The 17,709-nt window shown below is 47.3% G+C and overlaps 1 protein-coding gene across 1 annotated transcript; it reads left to right on the forward strand.

The window, feature by feature from the left end:
* Positions 1–4,232: 4,232 nt before the first annotated feature.
* LOC125321906 lies at positions 4,233–13,614 on the forward strand. The gene is made up of 6 exons (XM_048295327.1): positions 4,233–4,789; positions 5,625–5,903; positions 7,348–7,596; positions 10,774–10,908; positions 11,506–11,625; positions 13,057–13,614. Exons 1-6 carry the CDS (start codon positions 4,729–4,731, stop codon positions 13,215–13,217), a joined length of 1,005 nt encoding a protein of 334 aa, XP_048151284.1. The 5' UTR covers positions 4,233–4,728; the 3' UTR covers positions 13,218–13,614.
* Positions 13,615–17,709: the final 4,095 nt, after the last annotated feature.

Genomic DNA, 17,709 nt, shown 5'->3' on the forward strand with positions numbered 1-17,709 from the left:
AATTTGCTACAGGTATCAGTGGCTGCAGTTTCTTGTGTCTGGTAGCAAAGCATCAGGAAAAAGCACCAAAGTGTGTTTTTTGCTGCTTTTCCAAATCTTCTGACTGTCACATTAGGTTATTCATGTGCTAGAGTGCAACAGGATAGGGAATCCCTGTCATGACCACCTGCAATCTCATGGTTGTAAAGCTGTTCTGGTGGCTTTTGTCCCCATTCTACACTGTATTGGAAGATTTTCCTAAATGAGCCTGGCTTTAACCTTCTCATAACCATAGCAGATATAATGCTCAGACACTGTTAAGTGAATCCTGCAGAGAATTTTAACCTGTGAAATCTCTGCCTCTGTAAATAATGCTTACACGATTAGTTTGAAAATGGCAACGTTAGTGGAGTTTTCCAAGTTCATCTTCCAAGTTGGGGTTTAGCAAAGTCTGCTTTCCCCTCAAAATGAGGCAAGACAAAGCAATGAGGAAGAGGAATGTGCTCTGTCTTCACGTTCAAGCTTTGTTCATGCAGTGACAGGATTGAACCCATTTGTCTGAATAGCTCTGCAATAACAAGACATTTGGTTTGTTTGGGGTTTTTTTCAAGCAAATGCAAAGCATTTCACCCTGCATGCAGCTAAATATAGATTGTGTCATTTCTAGCAGTTTTTCCATATATGGGCTCTTCTTTTTCACTTGTCATGGTGGGCCATGCTGGGAGAGCCATGTCAGAGGAGCTGTATGTGGTTGGTGTGCTCAACCTGGGCAGCTGGGATCCTTGTGTTCTCCCACATCCTTCTGTTCTTGTTTATCTCACCTGGAAATGTGGTGGCCATCACCAAGAGGAGGTGGCAACATACCAAAGCATCTATGCCATGTCTCTGCTTTTTTGTGGACCTGCCTGGATCTCTCCCCCACAGCTGCTGTGCAGTGCCAGGTAGCCTTAGCATCAAATAGCAAAAGCAGGGGCTGCATCAGGAAACATGAGACAAGGACCAGCCGTGTGTATCTCACCAGACAGATGCCTGAGGCACAGCAGTGCTGCAGGGAGGGCTCCCAGGTTTGTTTTGTGCATCAGAGTGGACACCAGTACAGGTTTTCCTTGTCTCAGCCCTGTTCCTAAGCCCCCAGCACAACAAAGTCCTCACTGTGTTTGCAGGATCTTGGACATTCCTTCTGTCTCTTAGCAAGAGAAAGCTGAAAATATCCATGGGTGCTCTGAGGAAGAGACTCCATTCCTACTGGCCCCAGTTACAGGCCTGGGCATCCCAGGAGATCCAGAAATCCTGGCCCTTGCTCTTGCAGTTGTTGGGCTGTGCCTTCCCCAGAGGTGCTATAGGATGGAGAAAACCACATGTACCTTGTCCATAATTAGGTTCGGAGCCTTTCTGTAGCAGCTTCTGATCTCAGCACGTTTCTGCAACATCCCTTTTCTTAATTTGTGGGTTTCTTTAAATGTCCCTGTCACAGAGATATCATCTGTAGTTGAGGCTCTGACATTAGCATTTGCTTTTATTTTTGCTTGCTATCGCTATTGCTTTGATCCAGAAAGATCTTGAAGATAAGCATAGCTCTCTGGCTAGTTTAACGTAACAAAGAAAGAGTTCATATGAACATGAATCTTCATCAGTTTCTGGGGTCCTGCTGCCCCACACAGAAGCATCTCTCAGGTGTGTGCCCCATTCCTGCCTTGTGGCTGCACAGTCAAGCTCTCCTGTGGGCCACTCAAAGCCCATTTTAAAGAAAATGTCTCATGCATGAATGTAGGTGTGGATTGGACCGGTGAGCTGACCAGGAGATATTTTTGTCTCACCTCTCAGCTCTGTTCCCACACTTGCAGCTCTCTTCAAGCTGCAGGACCTTGCAGAGCCTCTGTGGCTGCAAACCTCTCCCTCTCCCAGTGCTGTCCAGTCCCGGTGCCCTGGCAGCCTGGGCTGTAGCCATGGCCATGCTGCTGCTCCACCACCGGGGATGGATGGATGGATGGATGGATGGATGGATGGATGGATGGACAGAAGGGCCACTGCAGCTGTGCATTGCTGGAGCTGCAGGCCTATTTTCTGTTTGCATGTGTTGAGTTTCGGGATTTAGCTCTGCTGGCTACCTCCGCGTGAAGCTGGGCCCATGTGTTTCCCCAGTGAGCACTGACACACATTAATGACAGTAAAAATAGGTGTGCTGCCTATGCTTACCAGCCTGTGGAAAGGGGGATGTGCAGAGTTGATATGTACAGGTTTCTCTGTAATATTTCATGGGTTATTTCCTGCTTTACTTGCTAGCTCAGGTTTTCCCATCTCCCATGCTCCATCAAGGCCTCGTGCCATGTATGGAATGAATTTCCATTTTCTTTTCATGAAGCCTTCAGCCTGAAAGGGCAAAATGGCTTGCAGCTCACCAAGTAAAAAAGGTTTTAGTTCACCTTCTGACTACAAGTTCTTGTCGTTTTTTTAATTTGGTCCACCTTCCCTCCCCCCTTTTTTTACTTGTGATTTCTGTTAAGCCTTACAAGGTGTTTTTTGTCTGCAGTAATCACACAAAACTCTCTGTCTCTATATAAAAAGGGGAACTGAATTCTCTGCCTAGCCAAGGGTGTTGTGAGCACTCATTAGCCGATGCTAGAAATGAATGCCTGATCTCATCTAACAGTTTCATTATATGTGAAATTTGAGAGTGTTGCTCTTAAAAGAGGCTGCCGATTGATGACAACACAGATTGTGTGTGTGCTGTGATCTTTATCCTGGCTGTGATTCCTTTTGGGGCTTTTTTTAGCTCATGAGGATGTGAGGGACAGGAGAAGCCTAATGGGACTTCATATACTGCATGATGTATGGGGCACTTGCAGTTGGGAATATTGAAGTCATAAATGTACTCATTTGCCCTGGAGTCGCTGAGAGGGAGACGAAATACAGGACACCGCAATGTCACAGTCGTGCAGAGTCACTTCTGTAACAGCAGAGCGGCAGCAGAAAGGCCGTATCTTTCTTGGCTTTTACTGCAAATGTGTAAATGGGCTCTGGTCTCGTTGGCTGGAAGAGAAGGTGAACTTGTGCTGGATTAGTCTTTATGCAGATCCAGTTTGCTTCTTGTTTTTCTGAGATTCTGGACATTTTGGGGTGCTGTTTTGAACCGAGCCGGCACATGCTGTCTGTTCTGTCTTGTGTCTCCACCACAGCACTGCAAGCCTAAGCTCCACCAGCTTGCCTTTCAAGCATGAAGGTGAAATGCAGTTGAATGTGCACATCCGAGGCAGATGGTTAGCCCCAGTCTTGCAGTGGTATTTGAGAGAGATTTTCTTCATGTTATTTCAGCAGCGCAGAAGGAAATGAAAGTGTTTCTTACTGTAAATACTTTTTTCTCTCTCCCTTCCTCTGCACTGCTGTGAGTGTCTGAAGACTCACTTCACTGCTTTTCTCAGAGAAGTCTATTTCTGTCTCATCTTAGATCAGTTTAGGCCTGTCCTATGCACATATGATAAAGACAGCATATTGCTGTGATAGCCTTGAACTAAACTTGTAAGTTTGGGACACTTGGAGCAGGAGGTGAGATGTAATTGTCATTAATAACAAGTCAGAGTGGCCAAACCAGTGGCTGAAATGTGGAATTTATCAAGCATAGCCAGATTGGTTGAAAAATGGTGCAGGCAAGGGTTTTACCCACTTGTCAGAAGTGTGTGTACACGTGAATCCACTGTATGGAGCTTCCTTAAGGGGCTGTGTCTATGTCTGTGTCCAAAGAAACAAAAGGATGAGGTTCCAGCTGCACCCTGAACCCAGCTGTTGTAGTTATTCCCCAGCACATCTGCTAAGCATCTGAAATCATCCAGATGTTGGCTGTAATGCTATAGCAGTTTACTTCCTCCAGTGAGAGAGACAGTTCCTGCTGTGTTGTTTGTGTAACTCACCTCGGCACAGTGCAACACCCAGTGTGCTTTAAGCCATCTCAAAAAGTGCCAAGTATCTGCCTTATGGGGCCCTCCAGATAACTGGTTCACAGTGTTTCTTCAGGATTGGCTTTTCAGTCTCATCTCTGAGATTTGCACTCCAAACAGAGCTGGGGTGGCTTTCAGGCTACATTCAGTTTAGTTTTGCAATGTAAATTAATTTCCCATAAGTTTTACTCTTTGCCTGGGTGGCTGTATGAGCCTTTCCTGCATGGCAGGTATCACTCAGTCACTAAAGGAGCCTGGCAAAGTTCACACTGGCAACACAGCCTTTGGGAACAGAAGGAGCGCCTTGTCCCACACCTCCTTCCTGCTGGTGAGATGTCAAGGAGCGATGGTTTCCAGTATTTCAGAAAATCAGCTGCTTTTCATGTGCAGTGCTATATCTGATTGGACTGATTTCTCCTCCCTGGGTGGGGATGCTGCACTTCGATAAACTAGAAAAGGATGAAAGAAATAGGTACTTCTCCTTTGCCCGCTCTTGGCGTTAGCATCTTCCAAAATGGGGTGAGCTGATCAGGAGATATTTTTGCCTCCCCTCACCTCTCAGCCCTGTTCCCACTCTTGCAGCTACCTTTGAGCTGCGGGACTTTGCAGCGCACATTGTGGCTTGCATTGGCTCAGCCTGAGTTCAGTCACCCAAAACCTCGCAGGTCTATTTTGAAACATCATTCAATCTGTCCACTATGGAGTTTCTTTTCTTTTTTTTCCACTCTTGCTTCTGACATCATTTCCCGAACACTATATTCACCCAGCTCAGTAGCCAGATCGTCTCCTCAGCATATGATGCACGGAGCTCTTTAAAATGGATTTCGGCTCTCCTTTTACTCTGCTCTGCTTGCTGATGACAATAACTGTTACTCAAGGTAAGTAGGATTTTTCTTTATGGGGTTGGCACAGATTTGCCTAGATGAGCAGACACCTTAATTTTGCTCCAAGATCTTTTAAGGACGCTACCAGATTTGGGGCGACATCAAATAGTGTAGCTGCTAATGCATGAAAGGGGAAGTCAGACCAGAGTAAGACAGATTATTTTTCTAGTAAACGAAGGATAACTAACAATATTGTACTTTCTGAGTGTCCTGCGTCTGCAGAAGCTTTCCAGCGGGGAATGTAAGGTCCTTGTACGCAGAGTGCTGGCTGGAGAGCAATGTGGTCCAGCTCCCTACACTCGGTGCGACCTTGGGTTAGTCCCCAAGCTGCTGTCGCCCTGCCATTTACCCATCTCTGATTTACACACAACAACTTAAAAACGTGCAAGGGTACTGTGAGACCTGTTCAAGTTAAAACTGTGACCTTCCTCTTTGGGTGAAAGCAGCTGTGCACCTGCAGCTGTTGTTTCTGCTACCCTCTGTAACAGGTCCATGGCATGGATGCCCTGAGGCCCTTTCTTTGCACAGTCTCTCATCTCTGACAGGGGCTGGTAGAGTGGTAGATGGTCATCTTAAATTTATGGGGAGAAAAGACCAGCTGTTCAGCTTTTTGTGTCCCTGTGTGCATGGCGTGCACACCGTTCCTGTGCTACTGAGGTGGGGGAAGTTGGACCTTATTGAAGGCATCCCACTCCTCTGATTTTCAATCACTGGGGATCCAACCTGTCACTAGGGTTGGGTCTGTCCCTCTTATGTCTCGCCTGGGCATTTGCCTTCCTGGGAGGCAGCTGAGAGGGGATGGATGGACACAAGCTTGCTCTCCTTTCAGGCTCTGCCATCCGGACCACTGCGGTCAGCGGCGACTCAGCAGTCTTTTCTTTGGGAATCCAAAGCCTGCAGAACTTCTCCAGCATGAGCAAGGAGGATGAGAAATGCGTTACAAATGTCCTAAGTGATACTTTGTTGGCCAAGTGTGGCACTTCTGCCACTAGATGCCTGAACTTGGAGAACGGCTCCCTAGTGCTGAGGAATGTGGAGAAAGATGATGAAGGAAAATATGAATTTATTTTTCAGAACAACACCAGAAGTTTTGCACTGGAAGTATTTGGTAAGTGGCCTTAGCAACAAAAAACTTTTGAACTTGGGAGCCTGGTTGGAAGCCTGATGCCTTGATATTCTTCCTAAGAAACTGTTTGAGCTTGCAGGAGCTATAGGTGCCTCTGGGATTGATGCCAGTCTCCCTCCTGTCCCCTATGGCCTCAGAATTCCTGCTCCCTTTGATGTGCCCGCTCATCCATCTGCAGGCAGCAAAGACAGAAACAAAGTCACTTCTGTACAGGATCCAGCTCATTGCTTGGGTTAATATGGAGAAGGCTTAGGAGGGTTTGTCCTCCTGCTGAATAGTGCTCCGGGCAGACAGAGAGCATTGCTCTGGTCCTCATCATCACCGCTCCTTTTGCAGGGCTTTCACTTACACAGGCTTCTAAGATAAATTGAAGTGTACGAAACTGTAATGAAAATGTCTGAGCAAACTGCTCTCAGTGAAGACAAATGATCCCTTACGCCTTTTGGGTGCAAACAGGCGGAACTGCTGTGCACAGTAGGTCAAAGATGTGACTCCTTGGTATGAAGAACAGGGGCTTAGACTGGAAGTAGTCAAAGACTGCAAAAGTGTCCTGGGTTTTACCTCCATTTCAGTGGATTTGCTTTGGGAACTTTTGCCTCCTCCTTCTGTTCTGTTGCCTCCCCTAAGCCAGGGAAAAACTTCCACAGCAAACATATTCCTGGAGGCAGGGAATTGTAACTGATGATGATGTCCTAGAATAAGAAAGTGATTTCTGAGGAAAGTTATTTCCATGGATGGATGTTCTCAGTGTTACTCCTGCTGTCATAAAACCATACCAGTTCTCTATCTAGTTTGTATTGGCAAATGTAGGAAATAGGTTTGCTATTGTAGAAGACTGAAAGAAAGAAGTTCAGGGAAATGTAGTAAGAGCAATGATCCATTGATTCATTCTAAAATGTCCTAGTGTGGGTACCCCATCTAACTGCAGGTGTCTTGTGTTCGTAGCCATGTTGGCCATGGTTTGCACCAGCTCCTCTCTAAAATGGGAGAAGGGGCAGAGGGACAGCAAAAGTACAAACCTCTGGTGGAGGAGAGGGCTGAGACTCTGTTATCTGCTGATTACAGAGGAGGGCTCTGGCTGGCAAATAATTTGGATGTTTCTACCATCCCCTCAGACCAGGGACTTCTATTTTTTGGTTTTTTTCAGTGTCAGTAAGGAAAACGAAGAGATGCCACATTTTGGTGGCATCCCCAAAACAGGGACCAAGAGTCACTAGCAGAGTGGGCAGTGGTAAGCATTTCAGGGCAGAGTGCAGGCACTCAAGAGTCTGGTTACTTGTTTTTCTGCTCCCTTTATACAGTAAATGTGGTGGTACTGAGACTGCTGGTAAGGGATGCTTCTGTCCAGCTCATGTTCACTGCTGAGTCTTCTCCTCACCTCTCTCTTTCCTCCCTGTTCCCATTGCCCCATGCTGTGTGTGACCAGAGTTGACCATTGGTATCCAGTGCTTCCCTGATGGGACTGCAGAGTTGTCCTGCAACGTGGCCAGCAACGAGAACATGGTCTTTCGGTGGCTGCTGAATGGCACCCACCTGAATGCCGAGGGGGCTTGCATTAAGAATGCTGGGAAAATGGTTCACCTGGACAAAACTGAGCCTGGGAAGTTTGTATGTGAAGTTTTGAAGGGGAGCCATGTCACAAGGACCAGGCCCATTACACTGTCTTGCAGCTACGGTGAGTAACAGCGTCCCCAGAAAATCTTCCTTTTGGTCTCTTGCAGCAGCAAACCGAGTTGTTGGTGTCCTCAAAATACCAAACTCTTCTCTGGCATCTGCCTTCTATATTTACCAAATCCTGCCTTTAGAAAGTGACCCCTTGGTTTCCTTCTCCCTCTTGTGCCTTGGACTGACACAGCCTGCAACCACAGATGGGATAAGTTTGTTGAGAAAGTTCTTTTACCCAGCTCTGCAGCAAGGATGGATCTCCATCTGTCTCTTTTCCCACTTTTTGGTGATGGAGATTTGCACCCTTCTGTGCACCAATCCTCTATGCTGCTTTAGAAACACAAGCTGCTTCCTACTCTGAAAAGCATCCATGACCCAGATGCTTTCCAGTTTCTGTGCATCCCCATAAAACCCCTTCCCCTAGTTCAGCCCTGTTGCTGCTGGACTCAGCTGAGGTGTTTTGACTTGTCTCTTCTCCCCTTATGTAGGCCTGAAGCATGAAAGATTTGCTGATTCATACAAATGTCTCTCCATCAGCCCCATACCATCAGGAGTGGGTAAAGACACAAGTCATTTACTGATAGAATGTAGGGGTTTCTTCCCCTCCATATTCTTGCTCAGGCATGTAACTCTGCGAGAAGGCTGAGACTTTATCCATTTGCAAACTATTCATAAATGCTGAGTATTCTTCTTGAATGAGGCCAGAGTTTAATGAGACAGAAAATCTGGATCCTTGGGTATAATTTGATTTGCACCTCCAGTAGTGAAGGTTGTTCTACTCTCTGGCAGCAAAGATGGTTATCAAAGCTACATCAAAGCTACAGACATAACTTAACCATAAGGTTTTTGACAAATTTAGCTGTAATTAATTTAATCATCTTTGCCACTAAAGAAACTGTACTCTAGCATTTTAGAAACACTCCAGCTCCATGGCAGATACTGTCTGTTTTTCTGTGGCTGGCATGCAGCTGGTGTGAAAGCAAACTTCCTGACCTAAACCCTGTGTCCTGTGTGGAGGCATTCAGCAGAAATGCTGTGGGCTGTCCGTGCCTGGTCCTGTTGGCACCACTGGCCAATCTGTGCAAATTTGGCATTTGTGGCTGTGGAGCAGTGATCTGAATTTTGCCCAGTTAAATTGGTTGGAGGCTGTTCAGTGCAGTCAGACCCAAGCTGGCTGAGGCACTGGGGAGCGAGGATGTGAACATTCGTGAGCTGTTCAGTCAAGCCCTGTGATAAATCACAAAAGTGCTGACAGATTCCATGGTTGATCCTAGGTGGCTGCCCAGTCCCTGTTTCCTCTTGGAAAGCTCACGAGGGAATTTAGTGATAGCTCTGTTGGGATGGACACACACATGGATGCGTATTTGGAAGGAAAGCGGCAGCAATTCCACTTTTTAGTCACCAAATGCAACCACATTTCTAAAAAGTGAATTAAAGCAATTCTGAATACCAGTAAAATGAATTGAAGAGGGAAATGGGTTCATTTAATTTAATTGGAGGCTAACTAATTATTTTTGTGGGATATTATTTGCTCCAGGCAAAGGGCTGAATTTAGTTTTTCCGCTGTAGGTATAAGATCAGTGTAAAAACGTCCATTTGGGCAACCTGTTGGCTGATGAAATTAATTTTGAGTAATTGTTACCAAAAAGCAATTTGGCAGAAATGCCGTAAACGTCCCAGGCAACAAAGGGCTCTGAACACAAAGAATTCAGAAGTTAAGGAGTCAACATATATAAAAGACTTTTATTGATTAATCACTTGTTCATTGCTTATTTTTAACACAGTATTTTATCTCAAAAAGACCTTATTAACAAGCAGCAAATTTTTAGGAAACAGATGCAGGAAAAAATTTCCCACTTATACTTTTGACAACATTCTCTACGCTTACATCAACTAAAATCATTCAGTAAATTATTTCAGAGTTGCTGAAAATTTTTAATTTTGAATATGGATTTTTTGGAACTTGGTAACTCTTCTTAAAAAGACTGGAAGAAGCACTCTGGAAATACCATGAGCACCTATGTGCAGTTGTTTTTACCATCCCGGTGAGTAGGTAGAGTATGATGGTGTGTAGTATATCCTGGAACACTTAAAATTCTTCCTAGTCTCTGGAGACACGGAGCAATTAGTGCTTTTGAGAGCTTGAAAATAAGCTCCAAATGAGCCTGTTGGTTGCTGCAGTGCAGTGCTGTGCTGTGCAGGCGTGTGTGCTGCTGAAAAGGAGTTAAATTATTCAGAAAGGGATGGCACAGGCTTACCTAAGGAGTTTCAAGGAATTTATATTCTCGTTAAAGTGGAGCTGCATGGGGTTTTTTGCATATGGGAAGGAGAGTTTTCCTAGTGGCTACCCTAGGTTGGAGCAAATTGTCTCAGTGAAGGAGCAAGCCTGGATGGGTCTCCCTTGTGCATGTCTGTGATGCCCTCTACCAGCTGCCTGCTCAGCAGCAGCGAACGTGTAGGTCTGCTCTGTCAGAGCAACCCTGAGCAAGGGCTGCTGAGCTGGGTAATAATTACCACTGACTTGTGCTGCCCTTCTGCTCAGCCATCTGCAGCCCTCACTCCTGCTGCGTGTTCCGCACACTCCTGGCTGGGCAGGGGAACAGAGCAGAATCCTTCCCTGAGCAGCAGTGGAGTCGGGGAAGGATTTTTTTCCTACAGCTCTGGCTCGAGTGGCCAGTCTTTGGTGCCTGAGGCAGTGCAGGCTCTGATGAGACTTGCTCTGGGGTTGGTGCACTCATTATGCGGTCTCTGATACTCATAAGCGGAGTCTCTGATACCAGCTCTGAGGATAGACTCTGCAGCTTTTCCTTCAGCTTCCTTAGGTCTCCCTCCTCAGCTGCCCGTTTTCGTACAACTTGTTGAAATGTAGTATCTTTCAAACCACCACCCTCCCTGCTAAATTTGGTTAAAACTTACAAATTGCCGTAGATGCCAGTGGTCAGAGCAGGCAGAAGCGAATGCGCACAGCTTAGGCACACAGGCCTCTTCTCCTAATGAAAAATTCCATGCTATAATTAAACAAAGTGATAAAAATCACAAAGTGCCACCACTCACAGTATCAGCTCCCGTGATCCAAACCAAAGCAACAGTGACGTCCACATGCTCTAATCTGGCTGTAGGGTTTCTCCCACTGGGAGAAAGGAGCTTGTCCACCACGGTACCTGACAATGCTGTGTCCTTCTCGCAGACCTGCTGCGGTACCCGGGGTTCATTTACATCCTGGCAGGGTGTGCAGCCGGTGTGCTTATCCTGGTGGTGGCTTTGCCTGCAGCCGTATGTTGCTGCATGAAGAGGAGACACAAATTCATCCCAGTGCCTTCAGGTGAGTGGGGAATGCTGTGACCCCCTGGGGATGAGTATTGGAGAGGACAGTGTTTGTGCAGGCTGGGGTTGACATGGCTTTAGAGTAAACTGGGGTCAGCTGGGTGGCTGCTTGTCCTCCAGCCTGTCCTCCCTTGACCTGGTAGAGCAGAAGTCTGCTTGCTGGTAGGCAGCTCTTACGGCTAGCAGGGTCTTGAATTAAATCCCACTTTTCCTTTACTCACCTCATACTTGTCACCATGTGCTCCTGGCCAGAAAAAAAAACACAACAAAACTTTTCCTATGGGCAATAACATTGAACCTCATTCAGGTGTGATCCCGAAATGACCTGAAGGTTTCTGATGGCAGTCAGCACCAGTCCCTGAGTGCAATCTGCCCGTGCCACCTCAAGCTGTGATCCTGCCAGCATGGCCAGGCTGGTCTCTGTCAGGTTGGCAGTGGCCCTCCATTCTCGGCATCTGTCCGCTCTGGGAGTGGAGCCAGTGCCACATGAGGAGGGGACGCAGACACGTGTTGGGGGTCTGGCCTCACAGCAGACCTGCCGAGGCTGGGGGCGTGGGAGGCCTCTTCCTTCAAGTCTCTGGCTTTGGTTTTACAGAGGAGGAGAAGGATGATGGATTAACAATGTCAGTGGTGTCCAGCGAAGGCATGAAAAGTCCCCCCAATGGAGACCGTGTCGAGGCTCAAGCTGCCCAAACTGACCATCCTCCGAAGCCTGGTGAGTCCAGTGACTGGTGTGAAGTCAGACAGATACCTTATTTAGGAGGGACACAGTGTTTGTGTGCGGCTGGTGGGGGTGGAGGTGACAGTAGAGAGGGGCCTGGGACATGCCAGCACAGGGAAGGTGCTGCAGCTTGTCCAGGAGCTGCAGCAGGGCATTTTTCAGTACCTTACTCATGCCATGAGAGGTAGGGGCAGCCATCCCACAAGCATCCCACAGAGGGTGCTGCCAGCAGGCTGCAGACTGCCTGTTCCACTATCTCCCGTGTTAAAACACATACCTCAAAACCAGCAACCCCCCCAAACTCCCCCAAGCAGTTTTCCTGCAATTTTCTCAGCCCTCTCCCCTTCTCATCAGTAACGTTTTATAAAAATCGGCGTTGTTTTTGTAAGCAGTAATCTTCAGGACAGCATGAACCAATATGCTGAGCTGTAAACAGAGCTAAATCCCATCAAAGCCAGAGGCTTGTGTATTTTCTTAAATTGAGGCTGAAGTGGGAATATGGTCACATTTTAAATTCTTCAAAGAAATTGAGCATAAACCCCCACAGCTTTAGCACAATATGGTCAAGAGAGTGCAGTGATAAAAACCCTTCAGATATCTCCTGTTCTGTAAGTGCTTGATATTAATACTCCATTTTTTGCATTATCTTTCCCTCAGTTTTGTTACCCAAATAAAAATGCTGGCAACGCCTTGCCTAGTAATGCACCATCATCAGCTGAAGTAGGTTTAGCAGAGATGTCATGAACTGGAGCAGCGTTACAGAGGTCATAGCCTGGTCTCAGCACTGCTGTCTCCATTTCTGGTGTCCTTCACTGTACTGTGCACAGCCTCTTGTAGCTTGGCTGCGCTCTGTGTGTAACCTTGGATGCTCTTTGCTCTGCTTTTAAAATATTAAATGCTACTCATGAAGATAGAGCAAGAAAGAGGGGGAAAAAAAAAAGTCTTTCAGGTCATTGTTTAATATTAATATACTTCAAGTGTAGAGCTTTTAATGAAAAATTCACACATTAGAAGTTTGACTAAAAAAGTAGCCCATATTTAAATTTTTTACAATTAAGTAAAAAGCAGAGGTACGCGTGGAAAGTAGGTGAGAACATACTAAATGTATGCTCTTAGCCAGCTTTAATTATTCAGATGTAAGAGAATAGATTTGGCTTTAATATTTTGGTACTAAAGGTTTGGTACTAGCAGTACTAAAGTACTTTGGTATTAAGAGGCCAGACATCTTCAATACCGAAGTGCCTTAAGGCATGACGGATAGCTCAGTAAATGATTAGTTACAAAGAACATTGAAATTTGACTTGCAGATGCCTGGTGAGGGGTCTGAGTGGATCAGGCACCCTGCAGCATTAGGTACCAGGGGAAGAATTTCTATGAGGGTGAGCCATAGTGTGGGCACTCATGAACCATTTCTCCCTTTTCCAGATGCTGCCCAGATTGGTCAAGGTGTTGAGCCCCAGCCACTGGCAGAAGAAAACTTACCAGTGCAGATAGAAGCTGAGGAAATGCCGGATCCTGAGGTCATAGTTGATATGGAAAGCCAGGAAGATGCCTCAGACTGTTTCCCGGATCCAACTGATGACTGATCTGACATGCTTGCTGTTCCACCCTGAAGCCTGTGACACTTGTCCTTTGCATCCCATAGTCTCACTGTGTCTGGAAAATGTTAGCAGGGAAAAGATGTTAAGTGTCAGACCTTCTAACCTCATTTAAAAAGAAAAAAGAAAATATAGAGAAAAGCACACGTGTGGCTGCAAGGCTGCACTGCCGTGGCCTGGCAGGTTCACTAACAAATAAAACCGGGCAGCTCTTTGATGCTTCGCCTGATAACAGAGCTGCAGCTAAACTAAGGAGCCCCAAGGGACAGCCTGGAATGAGACGGGCGGTTCCTCCTGCTCCCTGCCCACCCCATGCCTTGCCGTGTCTTTGCCAGCCAGGGGCAGGCACTACAGGCAGGTTGAGGTGGCCTGCCAGTCCCAAGGCAGAAACCAAGGACCTGCCAGAGATTTCCTGAGAAAGCCTCTTCTCGGGAGACTTCAGGGCATCTTTTCGCAGGCCCTACCAAGGAAGCTCAAAGGAGGTCTCAGCTCGGTATCTGCCGTGCCCGGTGCTTATCTGAGTCACTCCTCTGAGCTCTGTGATTTGGCCCTCACCTCTTGCTGCCTGGAGCAGGAGCAGTGGTGGCGGCTTGAAATTTGACTTGCAGATGCTGTGTGTAGACCTGGGGTGATTCTGGCTTTGCTCACCTCTTGGTGCCCCAAATGACAGAGGGTACAGGTGACCTTTCACCAGAACCCAACTGCTTGGGCTGCCCCTGAGCTAAGCCAGCGCTGGCACTCGCTTGCTTGCCTGCAGCAGGAGGGGGCCTGGGGCTTGGGGCTGCAATTTTGGCAGAAACCTTGATTTAATGCTGAGATTGTTTATCAGTGCAAGCATTAGTGCCTTTAGTGTAATGGTTTAGCTACTGCAAGCTGATGAAGCTGGCCATCTGCCTGTGCATGTGGGCTTGTTCGGCACTGTGCTATTTGCACAGACAGCAGCAATTTATAGAATCTCTTAGGTAAGTCTTGCTGCTACGCATGTGCTGTTCTGCTCAGGGGAGGAGTGCCTGTGGAGCAGCGGGGGTAGACCTGCAGGGAAGAAGGATGTGGTGAGGAGAGGGCAGGGACTCTCTCATGCAGCAGGTAGCTGGGTCCCAGCAAAGCTGCCAGGGGCTGCAGGGAGTGCTGCAGGATGTGCTGCCAGAGCAAGGTATTTACTGTATAAGACAATTTTAGCAGTCAGGGTGAGGTGTTAAATTGGTTGTCGGTGTTAAATTAGCCTGCTGGGCTAGAAAGGCATGGTAGAGTAAAAGCAGAGATGGTACAGATTGGGACCAAAAAGGATGGGAAGGTATGTACTGCGTTCCTCTCCTCCCTTGCCATTTCATCCCTATTTTATATTGTGCTGACAGTGTGAATCCCTTGGAAATGGATTTAAGACATGCCTGGTGAATGCCATCCAAGGAGGGCTGCGAGCACCCCAGCAGAATCCGAACTAAACCCAAGGCTTCTCTCCCAGGCGAGGGAGCTGGCGGGAAGGCTGCACGCTTACCTGGGAGTCCTTCATCTCTGTGTACTTGCCAAGGCTCTGCATCAGTGACACCCAGCCATAGGTGATTGTTCTCCTTGTTTCCTTGTCCCGTGCTGTGTTGGTGGTGATTCAGCCTGCCTCTGCTCTTAAAGGCTGCCATAGGAATCAGATTTTCCACGGTGAGAGGGAGGTGATAATTCTTTTCCTTACGGTGCTGTTCTAACTCCTTTCAGTATAAACATTCCTCAGAGGCTGTGAGTTGAATGACAAGAGCGTGACACAGAGCTCTCGGGGTGGCAGCACAGAAGCAACGATGCTGGGTGAACTGTGTCACCGGGCCAGTGTCACCAAAAGGGGGACAGCCAGCTTTGCTTCACTTTTGCACTTTCTGGCAGGGGCAGGAGGGGACAGTCGACTCCAGCAGATGCTTCAAAGGCTGAACAGTGCTCTGAGCTGCACTGGGGAAGGTGGCAGTGTTTCAGTGCTGAGGCTGAGAGAGCTGCCAGCCTTGTCCTGCTGGGCTGGTGCATCCCGGCTCCAGCTTGTCCTAGTGCTGCCTTCCTGCTGCCAGCCCTGGGAGGGCTGCGGGTGCCCAGCAGCAGTGAACACCACCATTGTTGTAATCCCAGTCCTGGAAGGATTTTTCCCGTTGAGATGGGAGTCTGAGATGCGAGAGGTCTTTGTGAGACAGATTGAACCATGGCTGATTTTCTCGTCTTTACAGCTGAAAGTGCCGTTCAGCAACGGGGCAAAAGTTTCTGTTACTGTGAGGTCAGGAGAGAAGTGATGCAGCCTGTGCTCTTCCTTTAACTCTGTGTTCATGCCCAGCTATTGTCCTTTTTTGGTGTTTTTTTTTTTTCTTTTTCCTTTTTCCCTGTGATTCATTTTATTCCAAATAAAAAGATCTGTTTTCTACCTTGTTTCAGAAATGTTTAAGTTTTGTTATTTAATAATTGTCTCTTTCTGGTTTTTACAGGAAGTACAGGCTTGTTTTCAAATTTATACACAGACAAATAAAAGCAAGGTGATAACAAGTTACTGCTGGCTAGAGCTGACTTGGGTGGTCAAGGGCAGAGAGATCATGAGGACATTCATCTGAAGTCAGCCCAGGAGAGGCTGTAGGAGAGTGGCATATAACTTGTCCCTGGGCATGGGTGATCCCATCCTGCAGCCTGTAAACCCAGCACTCCGAGGAGCCATCTGCCTGAATTTGCAGGTGTTTTCCAGCCTGTGGTGCTGCATCTCCCAGGAAACAGCAGGGACACTTCCTGGCCTGGGTCTGACAGAGGAACGGGGTACGGATGGGCATGGTGCTGTCAGGAATCTGACCAGAATCAGACGTGCCTGGGCTGCCTCCGTGGGGCTTCTGGTGGCTTTAGTGAGGCTGTGCCATGCCAGCCCTGCCCTCTCTGGGTTGCTGAGAGAGTCCTTGGTGTCAGGGTGCCTCTGGCCTCCTCTGGGGAGCTGGTGCTTTCCAGGTGATGGGAACTGCCAGTCACTGTCCTCTCCGGCCACTGGTCCTGACTGGGGAAGGCTGGGAGTAGTGCAGCTTCCACCCCTCTGCTAATCAAGTGCTGGCAGGACAAGGGGAGCTATGCTTTGTGGGAAATGTGGGTGTTTTGGGATGTGATATCCGCCCACCAGTGGTTTATAGCACTATACAGAATGGAGGTTTAGATTTGTATCTGTGTCAATCCTTCATGGTGGGAAGAGAGGAGTTTGCTTGTGGCATGTGCTAAGCAACAACTGACATGAAAAGCAATATGTAATCTTTTCATCATGTAATTCATTTAGTTTATGAACATAAAAGGAGAGCAGAGAATGAACTTAATTGACTTAAGATCAAAGTGAAAGCAAAAGCAAGCAAGAAATGTGTTGTAGAATGGTGAGCAGAGAAAGGGGAATGATCCCTGTAGATTTCTTTTAGCATTCAGGATGAACTCATCCCCACAAAATTCTCATGTCAGAAAAGCTCCCACATCCCAGTAATGAAACAGTGCTCTGTTTTTCAACCTCTACCACAGGCTGCTCTGCCTGATGTCCCAAGGGTTGTGTATGTAGCCCTTGGGGTGCTCCTTCAGAGCCCAGCATGGGAGCTGAGGCAGCAGTTTGTGTGGAGCTGCAGGACCAGCCCTCCCTGTTACCCTCAGCTCTACAGGAACAATGGAGTAGAAGCTGGTGAGTCTGAGGGCAGATAGACAAAGCTGATAATGGTCAGCTTACAACAGCAGATGAAGCATTTGTACTGAAGAGAGATGCAAGCAGTGGTTGTGTGAACTTCTGATAGAAATCTCTGTGTAGTTGAAAACAAAGCTCTAGATTTTAGGCATGTACATGGTAAGCTCATGTCACCTTTCATGAATTATTGCACCTCATTTCAAAACAAGCAAACGAGGTTCATGTGTGACTCAGCTGTAGAAGGCACTGTCACAGATAGATATATTTAAAACCATTTCCAGCAAATTCTCGTGGTGCTGTAAGATCCAAACTGTAGGTATTATTACCATCAGGTGAGAAGGAGAGAGATGCCCCACAGATTTCCGTAGGTAAACACACAGAACCGGTACCAGAAGTGGGCAAGAAGGGCAGCGTCACCCATTTCTGCCTGAGGTGGAAGCAGAATTCCGTGATGTGTCATTGCAGAAGCTTGGATTAGCATATGGATATTGCTTGTTCCTTCTGCTCCATGCCTGGGTGCAGTGAAACCCTGCCTACACTTCACCACCCTGAGCACATACAATGCTCCCCTCTCATCCTCTGGTGTAAAGCAGGCTGAGAAAGCCCATGACCAGCCATTGGGGACCCTGGGACCTTTGACAACTACTGCGTCCTGCATTGGTTTTGTTCTGAGTAAACGCTGCATTTCCTTTCTGCAAGATTACATTACTCATCTCTTAGGCAGAGGATGTGGCTGCAGACAGCTGGGGAGTCTTTACCGAGAACCTAGAAGGCCCTAAGCCCTTCTAAATATTTGTACTTTTCCAGCAAGCAAATCATAGAATCATA

This window comes from Corvus hawaiiensis, chromosome 2 (genome assembly GCF_020740725.1).
Source record: "Corvus hawaiiensis isolate bCorHaw1 chromosome 2, bCorHaw1.pri.cur, whole genome shotgun sequence".
NCBI lineage: Eukaryota > Metazoa > Chordata > Aves > Passeriformes > Corvidae > Corvus > Corvus hawaiiensis.